Here is a 24,943-nt window from a genome sequence, read left to right on the forward strand (position 1 = left end):
AACAAATCTCCCAAGTCGCAGATCTCTTGCAGACTGCATCCGGTTTTCCTCCAGGATTTCCCTGTATTTCGCTGCATTCATTTTACCCTCTACCTTCACGAACCTTCCAGGGCCTGTTGCAGTGAAGCATCCCCACAGCATGATGCAGTCACCACCATGTTTCATGTTAGGGATGGTGAGTTTCTGATGATGTGTGGTGTTTGGGTTATGCCAAACATAGTGTTTAGTTTGGCCAAAAAGATCAGTTTTGGTTTCATCAGACCATAGAATCTTCTTCTAGCAAACTATCGCTGAGATTTCATGTGAGGTTTTTTTCCCCCAACGGTGGCTTTCCCTTTGCCACTCTCCCATAAAGATGCAACTGGTGAAGCAGCCGGGCGACAGTTGTTGTATGCACAATCTCTCCCTACTCAGCCACTGAAGCTTGTAACTCCTCCAGAGTTGTCACAGGTCTCTTGGTGGCCTCCCTCACTAATCCCCTTCTTGCACGTCACTCAGTTTTTGAGGATGGCCTTCTCTAGGCAGATTTACAGCTGCGTCGTAATCTTTCCAGTTCTTGATGATTGACTGAAAGGTACTCCAAGGGATATTCAGTGACTTGGAAATGTTCTTGTATCCATCTCCTGACTTGTGCTTTTCAATAACCTTTTCACAGGGTTGTTGGATTGTCCCTTCGTCTTCATGGTGTAGTTTTTGCCAGGATACTGACTCACCAGCAGTTGGACCTTTCAGATACAGGTGTATTTTTACTGCAATCAACTGAAACACCCTGACTGCATACAGGTCTCAAAAAACAGATCTCCATTTAACTGATTATGTGACTTCTAAAACCAATTGGCCACACCCGTAATGATATAGTGTGTTATATTAAAGGGGGGGGGGGGAGTGAATTCTTAAGCAATCAATTATTTTGGGTTTTATATTGGTAATTAATTTAGATCACTTTGTAGAGATCTGTTAAATCATAAAACATGAAAACTTCAAAGGGGGATTCACCTTAATTCCACTTCCCAAGGACTTTCAAGGTCCCTCCTGACTTTCCTAATTCCTTTCTTTAATTCTTTTCTAGGTTCTTTATACTCCTCCTGTGCTCCGTTTGATCTTAATGTCATCGTCCGGATTGGTTCCCCTTTAATTTAGTTAGGTTGCCATCTGGACCATTGACTCCTTGTTCCCTTCTATTTCTGTTTCAAGTATCCCTTGAGCTTGGCAATCCAGGTAATCTACCCTCGACCCGAACTGGCAGCTTATAAGCCCCTGGCTTTAGCCGTTCGGGGCAAGAGTGTTAGGAAGCTGTCGCAAGTCGCCGCCACTACAACAAGCCAGAGTGATCCAGCCCGCATCGGAGTACCAGCAATTCGCCTTCCGTCACCAGAGTGATCCAGCCCGCATCGGAGTACCAGCAATTCACCTTCCGTCACCAGAGTGATCCAGCCCACATCGGAGTACCAGCAATTCACCTTCCGTCACCAGAGTGATCCAGCCTGCAACGGAGTACCAGCAATTCACCTTCCGCCACCGGAGTGATCCAGCCCGCATCGGAGTACCAGCAATTCACCTTCCATCGCCAGAGTGATCCAGCCCGCATCGGAGTACCAGCAATTCACCTTCCGTCACCAGAGTGACCCAGCCCGCATCGGTGTACCAGCAATTCATCTTCCGTCACCAGAGTGACCCAGCCCGCATCGGAGTACCAGCAATTCATCTTCCGTCACCAGAGTGACCCAGCCCGCATCGGAGTACCAGCAATTCACCTTCCGTCACCAGAGTGACCCAGCCCGCATCGGAGTACCAGCAATTCACCTTCCATCACCAGAGTGACCCAGCCCGCATCGGAGTACCAGCAATTCACCTTCCGTCACCAGAGTGACCCAGCCCGCATCGGAGTACCAGCAATTCACCTTCCGTCACCAGAGTGATCCAGCCCGCATCGGAGTACCAGCGATTCACCTTCCGTCGCCAGAGTGATCCAGCCCGCATCGGAGTACCAGCAATTCACCTTCCGTCACCAGAGTGACCCAGCCCGCATCGGAGTACCAGCAATTCACCTTCCGTCACCAGAGTGATCCAGCCCGCATCGGAGTACCAGCGATTCACCTTCCGTCGCCAGAGTGATCCAGCCCGCATCGGAGTACCAACAATTCACCTTCCGTCGCCAGAGTGATCCAGCCCGCATCGGAGTACCAGCAATTCACCTTCCATCGCCAGAGTGACCCAGCCAGCATCGGAGTACCAGCAATTCATCTTCCGTCACCAGAGTGACCCAGCCCGCATCGGAGTACCAGCAATTCATCTTCCGTCACCAGAGTGACCCAGCCCGCATCGGAGTACCAGCAATTCACCTTCCGTCACCAGAGTGACCCAGCCCGCATCGGAGTACCAGCAATTCACCTTCCGTCACCAGAGTGACCCAGCCCGCATCGGAGTACCAGCAATTCACCTTCCGTCACCAGAGTGACCCAGCCCGCATCGGAGTACCAGCAATTCACCTTCCGTCACCAGAGTGATCCAGCCCGCATCGGAGTACCAGCGATTCACCTTCCGTCGCCAGAGTGATCCAGCCCGCATCGGAGTACCAGCAATTCACCTTCCGTCACCAGAGTGACCCAGCCCGCATCGGAGTACCAGCAATTCACCTTCCGTCACCAGAGTGATCCAGCCCGCATCGGAGTACCAGCAATTCACCTTCCGTCGCCAGAGTGGGTCCAGGCAAGGTCAATCTGCCAGGGGTGAGTGGAAGGCGGAGTCCTGACTCGACGTTCATGCCCCTTGTCCGTGTCTACCCCTTGAAGAGTCCCGGCTCGGTGCCTGAGTGGAAGGCGGAGTCTTGACTCGACGTTCATGCCCTTTGTCCATGTCTACCCCTCGAAGAGTCCCGGCTCGGTGTTCATACCCAGTGTCTGTGTCTACCCCCTGAAGAAGAGTCCCGGCTCGACGTTCATAACCAGTGTCTGTGTCTACCCCCTGAAGAAGAGTCCCGGCTCGACGTTCATACCCAGTGTCTGTGTCTACCCCCTGAAGAAGAGTCCCGGCTCGACGTTCATACCCAGTGTCTGTGTCTACCCCCTGAAGAAGAGTCCCGGCTCGACGTTCATAACCAGTGTCTGTGTCTACCCCCTGAAGAAGAGTCCCGGCTCGACGTTCATAACCAGTGTCTGTGTCTACCCCCTGAAGAAGAGTCCCGGCTCGACGTTCATACCCAGTGTCTGTGTCTACCCCCTGAAGAAGAGTCCCGGCTCGGTGTTCATACCCAGTGTCTGTGTCTACCCCCTGAAGAAGAGTCCCGGCTCGACGTTCATAACCAGTGTCTGTGTCTACCCCCTGAAGAAGAGTCCCGGCTCGACGTTCATAACCAGTGTCTGTGTCTACCCCCTGAAGAAGAGTCCCGGCTCGATGCCTGATCTGAAGGAGGAGTCCTGGTTCAAGATTCCTTGTCCTGTGTTTTGATGTCCATGTTTCTGGCTGCAGCGATCCATGGTATCCAAGTGTCTGGCGGCGGTGAATCAAGGTCCCAGTCTCCAAGGGCCATGGCGGTCCCAGTCCCCAGGGTCCCAGTCATGGCCGCAGCTGTCCGTGTTCCCCCTGTCCATGTCCAAGGTCCGCGGCTGTCCGTGTTCCCACTGTCCCAGTCATGGCCGCGGCTGTCCGTGTTCCCCCTGTTCAAGTCCAAGGTCCGTGGCTGTCCCTGTCCCCAGGGTCCCAGTCATGGCCGTGGCTGTCCATGTTCCCCCTGTCCAAGTCCAAGGTCCGCGGCTGTCCGTGTTCCCGCTGTCCAAGTCATGGCCGCGGCTGTCCCAGTTCCCTGTTTCCAAGTCCCAGGTCCGCAGTGATTCTAGTCCCTAGTCCCCTAGTCCGAGGGTCGTGTTCCTCTTTGTCCTCCTTGATTTCCCGATCTTCTGTGTAGCAAGTAATAGATGCTATTTTATTATATCTAAGAAAGACGTGTTTGTGTCCTGCTTGTGGGTCCTCTCCCAGCACCCTTGTCCCCACCCCGTGACACTTAACTTCCAAAGCTTTACATATATTTCCTTTTCCTTCTTGACTAAATTCATCATCTCTCTGGACATCCAAGGTTCTCTCTTTTCTTCCTTCTAACAGGAACATACCTTTCCTGGACTCTGTGCAGTTGACCTTTAAACACTCTCCACATGTCTAATGTGGATTTGCCAGAAGAAGGGTGTTTCCAATTAACACTTTTCTTAGTTCCTGCCTAATGCCTTTGTAATTTGCCCTACTCTAATTTAAAACTCTTTCACAAGGACCATACCTCTCTTCATCTATCACAAACAAGAGAAAATCTGCAGATGCTGGAAATCCAAGCAACACACATGAAATGCTGGAGGAACTCAGCTGGCCTTGGCCTGAAACGTCAACTGTGCTTTTTTCCATAGATGCCGCCTGGCCTGCTGAGTTCCTCCAGCATTTTGTGTGTGTGGCTATCCTCATCTACAACTATCCTGAAAGTTAAGGATTCATGGTCACTGTTCCCTAACCGTTCACCCACTGAAAGGTCAGTCAATTGGCCAGGCTCAATACCCAACACCAGGTCAGTACAGCTCGTCCTCTCACTGAACCGTCTACAGATTAATTAAAGAAACTCTCCGGGATATACTTAACAATTCTGCCCCACCTAAACTCCTTGTATAAGAAGGTCCCAGTTTATATTCGGGAAGTTGAAATCCCCCGTGACAACAACCGTATTATTTTTACACATTTCCTTAATCTGATTGCATACCTGTTCCTCAGTGTCCCGGTGATTATTGGGGGTCTGTAGTACAATCCCATCAGTGTGGTTGCACCTTTCCTATCCCTGAGTTCCACCCAAACAGACCCAGTGTCTGACCCCTCCATTATGTCTCCCGAGTGCAACTACGATATTGTCCGTGATTTTACCTCCATCTCTATCTTTTCCAAAACTTCAAAACCTGGTACATTAATCACCCGTTCCTGCCTATTCCCAGCAACTCCCTGACAGGGGTGATGGTGCAGGCAGATACAGGAGGGACATTTGAGAGACTCTTAGATAGGCAAATGGAGGGCTGTTTGGGAAGGGAGGTTTAGACTGACTTGGAGTAGGTCAGAGGGTCGGTACAACATTGTGGGCTGAAGGGCCTGTATTGCTCTGTTCTAACTCCACCCAGATCCCACCACCCACCTACAAACAGTGATTTCCAGTGGGCAGTTAACCTACCAATCTGCACGTCATTGAGATGTGGGAGTATCAGGGTATCTGGGGGTGGGGGGGGTGGGAACTACCAAGAGTACCCAGGGGACACCCACATAGTCATGGGGAGAACGTAAAAAATTCCTGACAGGCAGAATCTGAGCTGAGGTTGGGACCGAACCTGGCTCCCTGGCGCTGTGAGGCAATGGCCCAACCCACTGAGTTACTGAGCCATCTAATGCAACAATTGTTCGGTAAAAGTAATGCAACTGGAGCGGGATCTCGTAAGGACCACTAGCCTGGGACATCCTGCTCAGGCATATTCCTAGAGTTCTGTCACTCACCCCGTGCACAGTGTTACTGCTGATCCCAGCCGGCAGTGCTTCCCCAGAGCCGGGCTCTGCGAGGCTGAGGCCACGCTCTCTTCACTCAGCAGATGGGAGAGGGGCACACTGGCCTGGGTTCGATCACCCTGCAACAGGGGGAAAACAGAGTTCATCGTTTAATTAACAATAGACAATAGGTGCAGGAGTAGGCCATTCGGCCCTTTGAGCCAGCACCGCCATTCACTGTGATCATGGCTGATCATCCACAATCAGGACCCCGTTCCTGCCTTCTCCCCATATCCCTTGACTCTGCTATGTTTAAGTGCTCTATCTAACTCTTTTTTGAAAGCATCCAGAGAATTGGCCTCCACTGCCCTCTGAGGCAGAGCATTCCACAGATCCACAACTCTCTGGGTGAAAATGTTTTTCCTCAACTCTGTTCTAAATGGCCTACCGCTTATTCTTAAACTGCAGCCTCTGGTTCTGGACTCCACCAACATCGGGAACATGTTTCCTGCCTCTAGCGTGTCCAATCCCTTAATAATCTTCAGCTTTGTCCCCCTTCGCCCAACCCTTAATAATCTTATATGTTTCAATCAGATCCCCTCTCATCCTTCTAAATTCCAGTGTATATAAGCCCAGTCGCTCCAATCTTTCAACATATGACAGTCCCGCCATCTCCGGAATTAACCTCGTGAACCTACACTACACTCCCTCAATAGCAAGAATGTCCTTCCTCAAATTTGGAGACCAAAACTGCACACAATACTCCAGGTGTGGTCTCACCAGGGCCCTGTACAACTGCTGAAGGACCTCTTTGCTCCTATACTCAACTCCCCTTCTTATGAAGGCCAACATGTCATTAGCTTTCTTCACTGCCTGCTGTACCTGCATGCTTACTTTCAGTGACTGATGAACAAGGACAACTAGATCTCGTTGTACTTCCCCTTTTCCTAACTTGACACCATTCAGATAGTAATCTGCCTTCCTGTTCTTGCCACCAAAGTGGATAACCTCACATTTATCCACATTAAACTGCATCTTCCATGTATCTGCCCACTCACCTAACCTATCCAAGTCACCCTGCATTCTCATAACATCCTCCTCACATTTCACAGTGCCACCCAGCTTTGTGTCATCTGCAAATTTGTTAATGTTACTTTTAATCCCTTCATCTAAATCATTAATGTATATTGTAAACAGTTGCGGTCCCAGTACGGAGCTTCGCAGTACCCCACTGGTCACAGCCTGCCATTCTGAAAGGGACGCGTTAATCCCTACTCTTTGTTTCCTGTCTGCCAACCAATTTTCTCTCCATGTCAGTACCATACCCCCAATACCATGTGCTCTAATTTTGCCCACTAATCTCCTATGTGGAACCTTATCAAGGCTTTCTGGAAGTCCAGGTGCACTACATTCACTGGCTCTCCCTTGTCCATTTTCATAGTTACACCCTCAAAAAATTCCAGAAGATTAGTCAAGCATGATTTCCCCTTCGTAAATCCATGCTGACTCAGACCGATCCTGTTACTGCTATCCAAATATGCCGCTATTTCATCTTTTATAATTGACTCCAGCATCTTCCCCACCACTGACGTCAGACCCTGCTTTCTCTCTCCTTTCTTAAAATGTGGGATAACATTAGCTATCCTCCAATCCTCAGGAACTGATCCTGAATCTACAGAACATTGGGAAATGATTACCAATGCGTCCATGATTTCTAGAGCCACCTCCTTAAGTATCCTGGGATGCAGACCATCAGGCCCTGGGGATTTATCAGCCTTCAGTCCCATCAGTCTACCCAACACCATTTTCTGCCTAATGTGAATTTCCTTCAGTTCCTCCGTTACCCTAGGTCCTTGGGCCACTATTACATCTGGGAGCTTGTCTGTGTCTTCCCTAGTGAAGACAGATCCAAAGTACCAGTTCAACTTGTCTGCCATTTCCTTGTTCCCCATAATAAATTCACCCGTTTCTGCCTTCAAGGGCCCAACTTTGGTCTTAACTAATTTTTTCCTCTTCACATACCTAAAGAAGCTTTTACTATCCTCCTTTATATTCTTGGCTAGCTTACATTTGTGCCTCATCTTTTCTCCCCGTATTGCCTTTTTAGCTAACAGTGCAGGCAGAGGTCGATCCACAGAAGTGTGGGCTGATGCACTGTGGCAAAGGAGAGGGGAGAGGTAACGCAGGGTGAATGCTCCTGCTCTAATCAGTCCGCAGGAACGGAGGGACATGGGGATTCCCATGCGTTTGAGGAGATTCTCTAGCAGAGATCATTCTGACCTGTGGCTTCACCGCCTGGTGTGGAGGCTCCAATGCACAGGATCACAAGAGCCGGAGGGGCCTGTGACTGTGCTACATCTCTGGCAAAAATAAAAAAGACCCTGACCATTCACCTTATCCACGGCCTTATAATTTTATAAGCCTCTACAAGGTCACCCCTCAGCCTCATTCGCTCCGGGGAAAACAGTTGCAACTTATCCACCCTCCTTCTAACTCGTGCCCTCCGGTCGCGGTAACATCCTTGTGACTCGTGTGTTTCATTATCCTCTCTACCTCATTCGCGCCTTTCCTAGAGAAACGGTGATCAGAGTACAGCAGGCACAGTGTCTCGTACAGCTCTGTAACACGTGCCAGCTCCTTCACTCAGTGACCTGACCAATGAAGGGAGGTGAAGCTGAAAATTAGCAGGTTCGGTCACAGGCACGCCGCGCCACAGACGGAACACCAAATCAGAGGCACAAGAGACTCTGCTGGAGATCTTCAACAACACACACAAAATGCTGCAGGAACTCAGCAGGCCAGGCAGCATCTGTAGAAAAGAGTAAACAGTTGATGCTTCAGGCTGAGAACCTTCATTAGGACAGGAAAGGAATGGAGAAGAAGCCAGAATAAGAAGGTGGGGAAAGGGCAGGGTGTGCTCTTCTTCAAACCCTCAGCTCTTCCACGCATCGGAGAGGGAAGAGAGGGGCAAGAGGGAGAGAGACAGGGAGAGAGAGGGGGAGGGTGAGAGAGGCAAGAGGGAGAAAGTCAGGGAGAGAGAGGGGGAGGGGTGAGAGGTGGGAAGAGGGGAGAGAGGCAAGAGGGAGAGAGACAGGGAGAGAGAGGGGAGGGGAGAAAGGGGCAGAAGAGAGTGAAGGGAAGAGAGGGAGAAGAGAGGGGGAGAGAGTGGTGACAGGGAGTAGGAGAGGGATTGAAGAGAGGGGGAGTGGGGAAAAGGGGGAGGGGAGGGGTGAAAGAGAGGAAGTAAGGGGGGAGCAAAAGGGGGTGAGAGGGGAGATTGAGGTTGAGAGAGTGTGGGTGAAAAGTGGGTGGAAGGGGGAGGGGAGTTGGAGGGGAGGGAGAGTGGCAGGGGGAGGGGAGAGGGAGGGGGATAGGGACCATCCAAACAGAAATGTAATTATAGGAGAGAGTAACTCCACCTCGTGTGAATTCCTGCCTCAATCCAGATTACTACAGAAATAGGTTTATTTAATTTACACTAAAATCCCTCCATTCAAGGCAGAGCACACTGGTCCTGCCTCCAGAGTGGGGTGTCTGTGTAAAGTGGTTTCCTTTATGAATGGGGGTTTGCTTATTGAACCACTGTCTCACAATGCCAGAGACCTGTGCTCAATCCCAAAGTCAGACACTGTCTGTGCGGAGTTTGCACGCTCTCCCTGTGAATATGTGGGTTTCCTATGGGGTGATTGGTTAATCGGTCGCTGGTGAATAGATCGGCGGGTGATTGTGGAACTCGTAAGAATGTGGGAAGAACAGGTAAAGGGGAATGTTCGGTGGGATGACAGAGATGCAAGGGCTGAATGGCCTAATTTTGGTGAACAAAGAGATTATCAACCATTACCATCGGCCACAGTGACGCACTGCTCCTGGGCCTCTCCAGGGTCGGGCTGTGACGTGCTCTTGTGCTGTACCATCGAGTAGTCCACTTTCCGCTCAGCCACGGAGGTCGGTTGCTCAGCGAGTCCCCTGGAGGGGTAACAGACGGGGTGATGCATGTGGAGCCCCAGCCCACAAACAGCCGGCATGCATTTGCATAGCATCTTCAAAATGGGGTAATCAGACAGAGGTTTGTCACGTGGGTTATAAAGAGAATAAAGGTTTGTATGGCAAAGATAACTGGTTTAGGGAACCTTTGTTTTCAAGAGATATCGGGTCTCTGGTTAAGGAGGAGGGGCATAGCAGGTACGGGCAGGCAGGACAATTGAGGTACTTATGGAATATAAGAAATGCAAGAGAACATCTAAGAAAGAAATCCTGAGGACTAAAAGAAGGCATGAGGTTCCTCTAGGAGACAAGGGGAAGGCGAATCCTGGCGAATTCTGCAGGTATATCCAGAGCAGAAGGATAGAAAGGGACAAAATTGGTCTCCGGAAGATCAGAGTGGTTGGCTATGCATGGAGCCAGAAGAGATGGGGGAGATCTCAAAAGGATGGCATCTACATTTACTCAGGAGACAGACAGAGTCTATAGAAGTGAGGCAAAACAACAGGAAGGTCAGGGAGGAGGAGGTTTTTGCTGTTGTGCCATACATTAGGGTGGATAAATCCACAAGGCTTAGCAAAGTGTTCCCTCAGACTCCGCAGGACGCTATTTCAGATTATTTCAGGGGCCCGTAGTAGAGATATTTAAGACATATTAGCCACGGACGAGAAGCCAGAAGATTCAATGATACCTAATGTTGTTCCATTACTGAAGAAAGGCTCTAAGAATAAGCCAGGAAATTATAGGCTGGTGAGCCTGACATCAGTAGTTAGTAAGATATTGGAAGATAGTCTGATAAACCACATATATACGTATTTGGATTGATAGGGACTGATTAGGGTTAGACAGCATGGTTTTGTGCGTGGTAAGCTTTTCGAGGATGTTACCAGGAATGTTGATGAAGGCAAGGCAGTAGGTGTTGACTACATAGAATCGGGGCTCCCATCCTTTTTTATGCCATGGAGCCTTTCCATTCACTGAGGGATCCCTGAACCCCAGACTGGGGGACCCTGATCTTTTAGCAAGAAGTGTGACAAAGTCACGAAGGTTCAGTCGCTTGGCACTCAAGATGACGTAGTAAATTGGGTTAGACATTGGCTTTGAGAATCCAGAGAGTGATGGTACATGGTTGTCTCTCTGACTGGAGGCCTGTGACAACTGGAGTGCCACAAGCATTGGTGTTGGGTCTGTTGTTGTTTGTCATCTACATCAACAATCTGGAAGAAAATGTAGTTAACCAGATCAGAAAATTCGTAGCTTGAAGGTGCAGTGGACAGTGAGGAAGACTGCCAGAGCTTGCCGCGGCATCTGGACCGGCTGGAAACACGGGCTGAAAAATGGCAGATGGAATTTAATGCAGAAAATTCCGTGTGAGGTGTCTTACCAGTACTACACGGTGAGTGGCTGGGCTCTGAGGAGTGTGGTAGAACAGAGGGATCTGGGAACACAAGTCCATTGTTCGGTGAAAGTGGTGTCAGACGCAAATGGATAGCCTCGTAAAGAAAGCTTTTGGTACGTTGGTCTTCATAAGTCAAAGTATTGAGTACAAGAATTGGGAATTGTATAAGACATTGATGATGCCGAATTTGGAGTTTCATGTGCAGTTTTGGTCACTAACCTACAGGAAAGATGTAAGTAAGATTGAAAGAGTGCAGAGGAAACTTACAAGGAGGTTGCCGGGATTTGAGGGCCTGAGTTATAGGGAAAGGTTGAAAAGGTTATATCTTTATTCCCTAGAATGTAGAAGATTGAGGAGAAATTTGATAGAGGTATACAAAATTATGAGGGTTATAGATAGGGTAAATGCAAGCAGGCTTTTCTCATAGGTTGGGTGATATAACTAGATGTCAGGGGTTAAGGGTTAAAGGTGAACTGTTTAAGGAGACGTAAAGGTGAACTTCTTCACTCGGAGGGTGGTGAGAGCGTGGAACGAGCTTCCAGTTACATGCTTGGAGGGGTATGGAGGACAATGGTCTGGGTGCAGGTCGATAGGACTAAGCTGTTAAGTGGTTCAGCCCAGATGAGATGGGCTAAAGGGCCTGTTTCTATGTGTATTGTTCAATATCTGTATAACTCTATGACTCTACAGCACAGACACAGGCCTTTGGCCCATCTAGTTCATGCCAAATTGATATTCTGACTAGTCACAGTGCTCATCCACCATTTCTGCTGGCAGCTCGTCCCACACTCTGAGTGAAGAGGTTTCCCCTCAACTTCCCTTTGAACATTTCACCTTTCAGCCTTAACCCATAACCTCTAGTTGTATCTCACTCAACCTCAGTGGAAAAAGCCTGCTTCCATTTACCCTATCTATACCCTTCCTTAAGGTCATTATAGCCGGGGGTGGTAATGGGGACAAGCTCCCACTATTAAAAGCTCCCAAGGGTGTGGGTCTCAAATAGCCTCTGACATCCAAGTCCAGCCCCTGGCTTTTAAGGGTGGCTTAGCTACTAAGCCTGGTGGAATCATCTCTACTGACGGGAGAAGGGGCAAAGGCGGGTTACTGACGCCTTAAAACCAGTCGCTTCGAGCAGATGGGGCTTGTCAGCTGTGGTTGGCAGCTCACCGAGGAGAAGGAAAACTCTGCTCTCAAACCTCCACTGCCTTGCGACTATACCCACTCACGGGGAAGGCTTCGGGAATAAACCCCAAGGGCAAAATCCAGAGCCGGAATCCCTCAGGCAGTCTTACATTGAGTTCAATCTGACTGGTAACTCCTGCGACGCTGCTGGTACCAAACTGTATCGGTCTCTGCCACTGCTTTGGGTTCATCAGATGCTGGAGCGGGGGAGCTTGCTACCCGGGCAACGGCTTGCTCTCCATATCGTATTGTTAGGCTTGCGTATCTAGACAGGTGGGATGCAATACCCATGGTCAACTGACCGACAGAGGCCTCAGACCCCTCATAATTTAGTATAGCTCTTATCAAATCTCCCTTCAATTTTTCAAGTAATAATGTCCTAATTGATTCAACCTTTCCCTGTGATTCAGGTCCTCAAGTCTGGGCAACATCTTTGTCCGTATATGGATCGAGTTGCCAGAGGAAGTGGAAGAGGCAGGTGCAATAACAAGTCACTTATTGATTTAGTGTAGTCACACAGCTTGGTACAGGGCTTTCCAGCCCAACGAGCCGAGCTGCCCAGCGACCCACCAATTTAACCCTAGCCTAATCACAAAACAATTTATAATGGCCAATTGCCAGTAAGTCCTTAGACAATGGGAGGAAACTGGGACACCCCGAGGAAACCCACATGATCTACAAACTTTCTTACAGAGGATGCCGGAATTGAACTCCGAACTCCGATGCCCTGAGCTGTAATGGTGCTGCACTAATCGCTACACTACCCTGGTGCCCAAGGTCTTTGGATAGGAAAGGTTTAGAGGTATATGGAGCACAGACAGGCGAATGGGATTGGCTTCGATGGACAACTTGGTTGGCAGGGACTGTTTCTTTCCTGTATGACTCAATGGACAATTGAATGTTAACCCTTACTTTTCTGCAGTGTTAGCCGTTCCTGGATCCACCTCCTCAGCGACCTCTCACTCCGCCTCTCCTGCCTCTCCAAAGTTGCCTCTTTGGGCTCAACGACGACCCCGTACACCCTGGCCGCCTCAGCTGGCGTGAGATAATCCAGGCTGCGGACACAGGCAATGTAGTGTCGCTTCCATGCCCCATACTCGTGGTCCGGGGGGCTGTAGGGTAGAAACCAGCCATGTTTCACGCACTTGGGCATCCACAGACAGTCCTGGCAAGGAGACACATGGAACCACATAGCCACTCATTATCACAGAGTACTATACAGCACGGAAACAGACCCCTCACCCCATCCACTCTGTGCCAAACTGTAATTCTGACTAGTGCCATCTACCTTGGAATGGACCATTTCTCTCCACCCATATACAAACTTCTCTTAAATGTCTCCATTCAAACCACATCCACCACCTGCTCATTCCACACTCACACAACCCTCTGAGTGTAGAAGCTGCCCCTCAAGGTCCCTTTAAACATTTCACCTTTCACATTAAGCCTATGACCTTGTCTCACCCAACCCCAGGGGATAAACCCTGCTTGCATTTACCCTATCTATACCCCTCATAGTTTTGTATACTTTTATCAAATCTCCTCTCAATCTTCTCGTCCAAATCTGTTCAACCTTTCCCTATAACTCATGTCATCTTGTCCCAGCAACATCCTTGTAAGTCTTCTCTGCACTCTTTCTATCTCATTTACACCTGTCCTGTAGGTAGATGACCAAAACTGCACACAGTACTCCAAAGTTACACCGACGTGGCTGTCTGACTTGCTGAGTTCCTCCAGCATTTAAAGATTAGATTAGCTTTATTTTTCACACGTACATCGAAACTACAGTGAAACGCATCGTTTGCATCAACGACCAACACAGTTCGAAGTAGTCCACAAACATCACCATGCTTCTGACTCAACTCCCCAACCCTAATCTGTACGTATGTCTTTGTAATGTGTTTATTATATTGAGATACCCTGTGGATCAGCCTTGACAGGCCTTTCCAGCCCATCGAGCAGTGTCACTGAGCAACCCTCCGATTGTTATCCCTTGCCTAACCGTGGACAATTTACAATGACCGATTAACTGGCATGTCTTTGGACTGTAGGAGGAAACCGGAGCACCCAGCTGAGGCGCGTGCCAGGATTGAAGTCCGAACTCTGATGCTCCGACCTGTATGGCGTCGTGCTAACCAGGATCTCCCGTGGTGCCCTTTGGGTATATTTCTCCAGCAGACAGCTTGTTGCTCCTTGCAGACGGTGCCAGTGGTGGGACTGAACTGGGATTTCTCCCCCCCGGAGCATCAGTGGCCCTGTGACTCTCTATCCTTATGGGAGAGACTTCGATGTGTGTATGCCTGAGGACAGTAAAGCCCAGGAGCGGTACCTAGCTGACCAGTCACATTCATAATCACCGATAAACATCGGCCTTACCAAGTACACAAAATGGTGGAGGAACTCAGCAAGAGACGACAAACAGTCGATGCTGGCCAGTTTATCCCGTTTGATGGCTCTGAGCCTGTACTCGCTGGAGCTTAGGAGAATTAGGGGGGGATCTCATTGGAAACTGCCAAATATTGAAAGCCCTGGATAGAGTCGATGTGGAGAAGATATCTCCTTTGATGGAGGAGTCGATCGGAGAGCACGGCGCAGAGCACAAGGACGTCCCTCGCCTTTAGCCAGAGGGTAGTGAATTATTGCCAAAGATGGCTGAGAAGGCCAAGTCACTGGGTTTATTTAAAGCAGAGGTTCTTGATTAATTAGGGCATGAGGTTATGGGGAGAAGGCAGGAGAATGGGGTTGAGAGGGAGAGTTTATCAGGCATGATGGAATGGCAGAGCAGATTCGATGGGCCGAATGGCTCAATTTTGCTCCTATGTTTTATGGTCCTTATTCCCCTCCATAGATGCTGTCTGACCTGCTGAGTTCCTCCAGTATTTTGTGTGTGTGTTGCTCTGCATTTCCAGCCTCTACAGAACCTTTTGTGTCCCCGTCCTCAGCACACAGCAGTGGAACAGAGTATTTCTGAAAACCTGGACCGGAGCCAGTGGGATAGCCGACCTGTTCAGTCAGGAATCGCCAGTGCCAGTTGACTTGAGAGGCCAAGCAGAGCTGTCTGGGACTCAAGAACGAGAAGACGTAGAGAGACAGGAAGCGGGGCATTACAGCAGTGAAGTCCACCTTGTCTATCGGGACAGCTTCAGTGAACCAATCCTGAGCAAACCTGCAACGAGAGCAGAAAATGCTGGAAACACTCAGAAGATCAGGCAGTGGCCGTGGAGGGAGGAACGGGGTCAATGTTCCTGCTCAATAATGTCCTTTTCAATACATCTGAATCTGTAAACCCTCACTGCATCACAGTGGACGTGATCCTGATGAGGTAACCTTCCCAAAGCCTCAGGAAAGTAGCAAACATAAACAAAGACCCTCCCCACTCCAGACATTCTGTCTTCATCCCTCACCCATCCGGCAGAAGTTAGAAAACCCTGAAAGCACACATCACCGGGTTCAAGGACAACTTCCATTCAGGACCCACGTCACCAGGTTCAGGAACAATTATGACCCCTCAACCATCAGGCTCTTGAATTGGTGTGGATAATTTCACTCACCCCAACACTGAACTGAGCCCACAATCTACAGACTCACTTTGAAGGACTCTACAACACATGTTCTCAGTATTTTTCAGTTGAATTTCATATATTATAATTATTCACTTGTAATTATATGTATGATTATAGTATTTAAATACAAGTATATTATATTATATCTATTCATTTATTGAGATACAGTCGGGACAGGCCCTTCCGTGTTTGGGCACTGCGTTCAGCACTCCCCCAGTTTAATCCGAGCCTAATCACGGAGCAACTTACAATGACCAATTAACCTACAAGTCTCCGGACTGTGGGAGGAAACCGGAGCACTCGGAGGAAAGCCACACGGTCACAGGAAGAACGTACAACCTCCTTCGAGGCAATGGCAGGAATTGATCCCGGGTTGCCTATACTGTAAAGTGTTGAGCTAACCACTATGCTACCATGCCACACCAATATATATTATTATTTTATATGATATTCTGTATATTATAATATTATATTGTATATTATTTATGTGTTGGTATTTGCACAATTTGTATTCTTTTGCACATTAATTGTTTGTTAGTCTTTGTGTCTAGTTTTTCCATAAATTCTATTGTATTTTTTTATTTTACAATGTATGCCCACAGGTAAATGAATCCTAGGGTAGTCTACGGTGACACGTACGGACTTGGACTTGACTTTGTGTTATTACCAGACTCTTGACTGGACATCTAAAACAGGAAAAGATGAATTCTTGATCTCCCAATCTATGTCATTGTGACCCTTGCACTTTATCTGTCAACCTGCACTGGACTTTCTCTCGAGCTGTAACTCTTCCGTCGTATTTTTATTTGTACTTCCTGTGTTCTTATGTATGGAATGATCTGTCTGGATGGCCCACCGGCAAAACTTTTCACTCTATCTCAGTACAGGTGACAATAATAAACCAATTTCAATCTCAGATCCAATTCCATAACAACCTCAGGGGCAGACAATAAAGATATAAGACCATACGACATAGGGATAGAATTAGGCCATTTGGCCCATCGAGTCTGCTCCACCATTCAATCATGGGTGATCATTTTACCCCTCCTCAGCCCCACTCCCCGACCTTCTTCTCATAACTTTTGATGCTGTGTCTAATCAAGAACCTATCAAGCTCTGCCTTAAATACACCCCTACGACCTGGCCTCCACAGCTGCCTGTGGCAACAAATTCCACAAATTCACCACCCTCTGACTAAAGAAATTTCTCTGCATCTCTGTTTTAAAAGGACACCTAACTATCCTGACGCTATACACAAAAATACAACTGCAGATGCTGTGGATCAAAGAATACGTACACAATGCTGGAAGAACTCAGCAGGCCAGGCAGCATCCATGAGAAAAGAGTAGCCAACGTTTCGGGCCATTCCTGATGAAGGGTCTCAGCCCGAAACATTGGCTACTCTTTTCTCACAGATGCTGCCTGGCCTGCTGAGTTCTTCCAGCGTTGTGTACGTTTCCTGAGGCTCTGCCTTCTTGTCCTAGACTCCCCCACACATCTACTCTGTCTAGACCAGGGGTGTCAAACTCATTTTAGGTCACGGGCTGGATTGAGCAAAATGCAGCTTCATGCGGGCCGGATCAGTCGGACACGTGCGAACGCAGCTTTCGTTGCCTCCGTTTTTTCAGCCTGCTCTCATGTGTCTCAGTCTCTGCTATAACTACAAAGTGTTTCACTTTACAAATTCCGTTTCTTATGAAGAAGACTGCCGAGCAAGACTGCCGAATAAACACTAAAAACCCTGAAAACCTGGTACCTGAATAAACTCAGCATTAGCCATATCATACGCCAAAGGCGCTTCGATTACTGGGGCCAGCTTTAATAGTAATTAGATATTATCTCGCGGGCCAAAGATAATTCCACCGCGGGCCTTGAGTTTGACATATGTGGTCTAGACCTTTCAGCATTCGAAAGGTTTCAGCGAGATTCCCCCCACCCCCACCACCTTCATCCTTTTAAATTCCAGTGAGTACCCAGAGCCATCAAACATTCCTTGAATGACAACCCTATCATTCCCTGAATCATTCCTGTGAACATCCTCTGAACCCTCTTCAATGCCAGCACATCTGTTCTTAGATAAGAAACCCAAAACTGTTCATGGTACTCAAGGTAAGGCCTCACCAGTGCCTTATAAAGCCTCAGCATCACATCCCTGCTCTTGAATTCCAGACCTCTTTAAATGAATGCTAACATTGCATTTTCCTTCCTCACGACCAACTTGACATGCTATTTAACCTTTAGGGTGTTCTGCACAAGGACTCCCCCAAGTCCCTTTGCATCTCAGATTTTTGGATTTTCTCCCTGTTTAGAAAATAGTCCGCACATTTATTTCTACTACCAAAGTGCATGATCATGCATTTTCCAACGTTGTATTTCATTTGCCACTTTCTTGCCCATTCTTCTAATTTGTTGAAGTCCTACAGTCTGTTTCCTCAACACTACCTGCCCTCTACTAATCTTCGTATCATCTGCAAACTTGGCAACAAAACTATCTATTCCATCATCTAAGTCATTTATATACAGCGTAAAAAGAAGTGGTCCCAACATTGACCCCTGCGGAACACCACTACTCACTGGCAGTTATTGAGGAAACCGTGCTGACTTTGTCCTATCTTGTCCTGTGTTACCCAGTACTCAATAACCTCATCCTTAACAACTGTCTCTAACATCTTCCCAACCACTGAGGTCAGGGTAACTGGTCTATAATTTCCTTTCTGCTGCCTTCCTCCTTTCTTAAAGAGTGGAGTGACATTTGCAATCTTCCAGTCCTCTGACACCATGCCAGAGTCCAATGATTTTTGAAAGATCATTACTAATGCTTCTACAATCTCTACCGTTACCTGTTTCAGAACCCTAGGGGGCAGATCATCTGGTCCGGGTGACTATGTACCCTTAGGTCTTTCAGCTTTTTGAGCACCTTCTCCCTTGCAATAATAACTGCACTCACTTCTCTTCCCTCACACCCTTCAACATCTGGCACACTGCTAGTGTCTTCCACTGATGCAAAATACTCACTTTGAATTGAATTAACTTTATTTCTTACATCCTTCACGTACATGAGGAGTAAAAATCTTTACGTAGCATCTCCGTCTAAATGTGCAATGTGCAATTTATAGTAATTTGCAATAAATAGTATGTACAATAGAACAGTCAATATAACATAGAAGTACAATTGTATCAGGGTGAATTAATCAGTCTGGTGACTCGGGACCCCAGTAATCCTTTGGGCCCTTTTTACACACCTGTCTCTGTAAATGTCCTGAATAGTTCATCAGCCATCTCCTTGTCCCTGTCATTATTTCTCCAGCCTCATTTTCTAGCTGTCCTATATCCATTCTCATCTCTCCTTTATTTTTTATGTACTTGAAAAAGATTTTACTATCCACTTTGATATTGTTTGCTAGCTTGCATTCATATTTCATCTTTTCCCTCCTAATGATTCTTTTAGTTGCTCTCTGTAGGTTATAAAGGCTTCCCAATCCTCTATCTTCCACTACTTTTTACATTAGTTTTGACGTCCCTTGTCAGCCATGGTTGTACTATTTTGCCATTTGAGTATCTCTTCATTTTTGGAATGCATCTATCCTGCCCCTTCCTCATTTTTCCAGAAACTCAAGCCATTGCTGATCTTCTGTCATCCCTGCCAGCACCTCCTTCCAATTTACTTTGTCCAACTCCTCCCATACCACTGTAATTTCCTTTACTCCACTGAAATACTGCTACATCTGACTTTACTTTCTCCCTATCAAATTTCAAGTTGAACTCAATCATATTGTGATCACTGGTTCCTAAGGGTTCTTTTACTTTAAGCTCCCTAATCACCTCCGGTTCGTTACATAACATCCAATCCAGTATAGCTGATCCCCTAGCAGGCTCATCGACAAACTGCTCTAAAAAGCCATCTCGTAGGCATTCAACAAACTCACTCTCTTGAGATCCATTTCCAAACTGATTTTCCAAATCAACCTGCATGTTGAAATTTCCTATGACTATCATAACATTGCCCTTTTGACAAGCCTTTTCTATTTCCTGTTGTAATCTGTGGTCCACATCCCAGCCACTGTTGGGAGGTCTATACTGTACATAACTGCCATCAGGGTCCTTTTACTCTGGCAGTTTCTTAACTCAACCCACAAAGATTCAATATCTTTCGATCCTATGTCACATCTTTCTACTGATCAGATGCTATTCTTTACCAGCAGAGCCACACCACCCCCTCTACCTACCCTCCTATCCCTCTGATACAACATGTAACCTTGGACATTCAGCTCCCAACTACGACCATCCTTCAGCCACGATTCAGTGATGGTCTCAACATCATACCTGGCAATCTGTAATAGTGCAACGAGATCATCTGCCTTATTTCTTATACTCCGTGCATTAAAATATCACAGTTGGAGCACTGTATTTGCTACGCTTTTTGATTCTGCATCTCTAATGCACTGATACTCACCCTGCTGGCTGCAATTATGTCCTATCATCCGCCTGCCCTTCCTGACAGTCTGACTGCACAGTATCTTTACTTTTTTACCATCTGTCCTATACTGAATCCCTTCACTCCAGTTCCCACACCTCTGCCAGATTAGTTTAAACGCTCCCCAACAGCCCTAGCATCCTCCCCTGTCGTAAGAATATTCGTTCCCCTCAGGTTCAGGTACAACCCGAACAGGTTTTGAACAGGTCATACCTCCCACAGAAGAGATCCCAATGATCCAAGAACCTGAAGCCCTGCCCCCAACACCAGCTTCTCAGCTACACATTAATTTGCCAAATCATCCTGTTTTTACCCTCATTGGTGCATGGTGCAGGCAGAAATCCCGAAAATTGCTACCCGGGAAGTCCTGCTTCTCAGCTTTCTGTGGGAGCAGAATAGGGCCATTCAGCCCATCAAGTATGCTTCGCCATTCCATCATGACTGGTTTATTATCCCTCTCAACTCCATTCTCTTGCCTTCTTCCTGTAACCTTTGACACCCTTACTAATCAAGAACCTGAGCTTTAAGTATACTCTGCGGCAATGAATTCCACAGATTCACTACCCCCTGGCTAAATAAATTCCTCCTCATCTCTGTTCTAAATGGACATTCCTCTAATCTGAGTCGGTGCCCACCCACCTAAACATCCTCTCCACATTCACTCTATCTAGGCCTTTCAATATTCGATAGGTTTCAATGAGATCCCCCCCTCATTCTTCTAAATTCCAGTGAGTAGAGGCCCAGAGTCATCAAACGCTCATCATATGTTAACCCTTTCATTCCTGGAATCATTCTCATGAACCGCCTGTGGACCCTCCCCAACGCCAGCACACCCCTTCTTAGATAAAGGTCCAAAACTGCTCATAATATTCAACGTGTGGTCTGACCAATGGCTGATAAAGCCTCAGCATTACATCTTTCCTCTTATATTTAGTCCTCTCGAAATGAATGCTAACATTGCATTTGCATTCCTTATCACCAACTCAACCTGCAAGATAACCTTTAGGGAATCCTGCACAGGAGCTCCCAAGTCCCTTTGCGCCTCAAATTTTTGAATTTTCTTCCCATTTAGAAAATAGTCTCTGCCTTTGTTCCTTCTCCCAAACTGCATGTCCATAGACTTCCTGACACCATATTCCATCTGCCACTTTGCCCATTCTCACCATCTAAGACACTCTGCTTCCTCATCACTACCTGCCCCTCCACCTACAGTGGTGCTAGAAAGTTTGTGAACCCTGTAGAATTTTCTCTATTTCTCCATAGATATGATCTAAAAAGTGCTCAGATCTTCACACGTTCTAAAATTAGATAAAGAGAACCCAATTAAATAAATAACACAAAAAACATTATACTTGTTCATTTATTTACTAAGAAAAATGATCCAATATTACACATATTTGTTGGAAAAAGTATGTGAACCTCTGGGGTAATGCCTTCTGCAAAAGCTACTGGGAGTCAGGTGTTCCAGTCAATGAGATGAGGTTGGAGATGTGGGTTGTAGAGGTGTCCTGCCCCATAAAAGACACAGAAAGTCAGGTTACTGTCAGAACCCGTTCTTCTCAATAAATATCTCTTTACGTCTAAAAGGACTCAATCAAAGCAACCTTCAGAGGACCTTAGAAGAAGAATTGTAAAGATGCATGAAGCTGGAAAAGGCTACAAAAGCTTTTCCAAAGACCTGAGTGTCTTTAGTTGTGATCAGTAAGAAAAATTGTCCTGAAGAAACTCAGTACTGTAGCTACTCTGATAGGAATGGGAGTCCTGCAAAGATCACACCAAGAGCACAACATGCAATGCTGAAAGAGGTGAAAAAGAACCCAAAAGACCTACAGAAGTTTCCAGAACTTGCTAAAGTCTCTGTTCATGTGTCCACTATAAGAAAAACACTTAACAAGAATTGCGTTCATGGAAGAAACCACCGCTTTCCAAAAAAATCACTGCTGCACATCTCAAGTTTGCAAAAGACCACCTGGATGTTCTACAACACTTCTGGGACAATGTTCTGTGGACAGGTGAGACAAAAGTTGAATGGACTTTTATGCACACTACTATGTTTGGAGGAAAAATGGCACTGCACACCAACACCAAAACTTCATCCCAACTGCGAAGCATGGTGGAAGGAGCATCATGGTTTGGGGCTGCTTTGCTGCCTCGGGGCCTGAACAGCCTGCAATCGTTGAGGGAACAATGAATTCAAAATTGTATCAAGAGACATTTTGCAGGAGAACGTCAGGGTAGTCTAAATAGAAAATGGATAATGCATCAAGACAATGATCTGAAAGACAAGAGTAAATCAACAACAAAATGGCTTAAAAAGAAGAAAATTCATGTTTTGGAATGGCCGAGTCAAAGTCCTGACCTTAATCCTATAGAAATGTTGTGGAAGGACCTGAAACAAGCAGTTCATGCAAGGAAGCCCACCAACATCCCAGAATTGAACTGGTTTTTAAGGAGGAATAACCTAAAATTCCTCCAAACCGATGTGCAGGACTGATCAACAGTTACCGGAAATGATTAGTTAAAGTTATTGTTGTACAAGAGGGTAGGGGAAGGTCAAACCAGTTACAGAAAATACAGGTTAACATACTTTTTCCAACAAATACATATAATATTGGAACATTTTTCTCAATAAATAAATGAACAAGTATAATGTTATTTGTGTTACTTATTTAATTGGGTTCCCTTTATCTAGTTTTAGGACTTGCGTGAAGATATGATCACATTTATGCAGAAATAGAGAAAAGGGTCACAACCTTCTAGCACCACTATATCTTCATATCGTCTGCAAACTTGGCCACAAAACCATCAATTCTGTATTCCAAATCATCAAGGTACAACACAGAAAGGAGCGGTCCCAACACCAACCTCTGCAGAATGCCAGTCCTGACAATCTACACAACGGTGAAAATATTACTTCTATCAGACCATGGCTTTGTTAGTACTTACTTGAGCTGTGATTTGCTGCAATGCTTTAAAATACTGTGGATAAACTGTTTTCTCTGTTTGTCGGTCCACAGGTCAAACCAATGACCCACAAGGGTCATTCTCTCTTCAAAAAGCTGCAAGAGAAGGAGGTTGTTAATCTGTTAAGAGTGGTCAGAGTTTTCTTCAGACCGGTTGGTAGGTGTGCAGGTTTTCACAAATAAAATGGTGCAAGTGTTTTATGTTTAAGAAAAGCCGCAACAACTCATTTATTGTACTCCAAACACAGGTACAAAAAGAGCAGTAAAAATAATTCACATAATTACGTCACCACGTCAAACCAGCCTCTTAAAGTGAAACCCCAACTCAATGTCAGTGGCTGTGAATTATGTGCATTTCTCCCAATTACATGACCCCTCACGGACACCCCCACCCCCAGAATTCACGAAAACCAGCATTGCAAGCTTGTCTGGAGCTTGGACGAGCCGCCTGGCTCGGGTCCTGTGTTCCATGGGCTGAGTAACGGCAGGTGCCCCTGGCTCATCCAGAGGTGCATTGGCATGCTCATGGTCATGTTGTGATGCCAGGAGCATGGTAAGGGAATCCTCCAAATCTTGGTGGGCCAGCTTAGGGCAATCTACAAAAATACATTCAGGTTTAACCTTCTTATCTATGATGAAAGTCTTTTCTCTCCATTCCAAGATGCAATACAGGCCATTGTAAGGGGGCCTAAAGGGATGTTGGTCACCAATCATGGTGGTCAAAAACAAATGAGGCAGAGTGTAAGTCAACAGGAACCCAAGACTGCTGTTCGCCATGATGGTGAAAAGGATTGAATTTACTGAGGAGGGTGGAACGTTGTTGAGACACCGACCAGGCGGTCGTGGCATCCAAAATGAAATCACCGGGCACTCGTAACAGCTGCCCAGAAACCAACTCAGCCATGGACGACTGCAGGTTCTCTTTTGAAGCCGTTCTGAGCCCCAACAAGACCCTGAGGAGACCATCATGTTAACATTCATCAGTCAGGAAAGCCCTCAGAGCAGTCTTTAAGAGGTGGTGAAACCGCTCACTTAGGCCGTTGGGGTGAGGGAGATACACCACCTCTGGCCACCTGACTGCATAAGGCCACGGCATCATTTTTCCCCTTGTTATGTTGTATATCAGCTGTGAACTCTGATATGTCGGCCAGTTAGCGTTGTTGCCGTGCAGACCAAGGGTCTGATATTTGACCTTCGTGTGCCCAAGGGGTTTGTGGTCAATGAACGCTGTGAAACGGTGACCCTTTAGAAGAAAATGCAAATGGTGGACTGCCAGAGAGAGACTGAGAAGCTGACGATCAAATGTGTTGTACTTCCTCTTGGGGGTACGGAGTTGGCGGTTGAAGGTGAGCGACTGCCACTCACCTCCAATCAACTGCTCATGCACAGCACCCTCAGCGTAGTCAGTAGTAATGGCTATAGGTGGGGAGTGGGTGCCCCAGTAGGGTCACATTGGAAAGAGTTCATTTGGTATCATCAAATGCCCTGGTCATTTCCGCTGACCAGTCAAGCACGTGATTAGAGGTATTGCCTTTAAGCACTCTATACGGGGGGAGCATAAGTTCAGCAGCTCGCGGAATGAAGCGGTGATAAAAACTCCTGTAGTTTTTTAGTAGTGCGGGGCGGTGGGAAATCCATAATAGCCGCTACTTTTGATGGCAGGGATTTCGCGCCTTCAGCAGAGTTGCGATGGCTGAGAAAAGTCAATGGTTGACAACCCAAGCTGGCATTTAGCAGGGTTAATAATCAACCTGCGTTGGCTTAAGCAACAGAAACGTGTGCGGAGATGAGATACGTGTTCAGATTTGGATGCACTGGCAACAAGTACAATTAAAGGTACAAGTACAATCATCTAGGTAAATTAAAAGAAGATCCAAATCTTTTC

The 24,943-nt window shown here is 47.0% G+C and overlaps 1 protein-coding gene across 1 annotated transcript in view; it reads right to left on the minus strand.

The window, feature by feature from the left end:
• Positions 1-24,943, minus strand: part of ect2l (epithelial cell transforming 2 like) — a 105,558-nt gene that overhangs the window by 75,326 nt on the left and 5,289 nt on the right. Inside the window, 5 exon segments of the mRNA XM_073051799.1 lie at positions 5,509-5,636; positions 9,338-9,462; positions 12,971-13,223; positions 15,062-15,224; positions 23,042-23,154. Coding sequence (XP_072907900.1) covers positions 5,509-5,636; positions 9,338-9,462; positions 12,971-13,223; positions 15,062-15,224; positions 23,042-23,154 — 782 coding nt within the window.

Source organism: Hemitrygon akajei, chromosome 7 (assembly GCF_048418815.1).
Source record: "Hemitrygon akajei chromosome 7, sHemAka1.3, whole genome shotgun sequence".
In the NCBI taxonomy this organism is placed as follows: Eukaryota; Metazoa; Chordata; class Chondrichthyes; order Myliobatiformes; family Dasyatidae; genus Hemitrygon; species Hemitrygon akajei.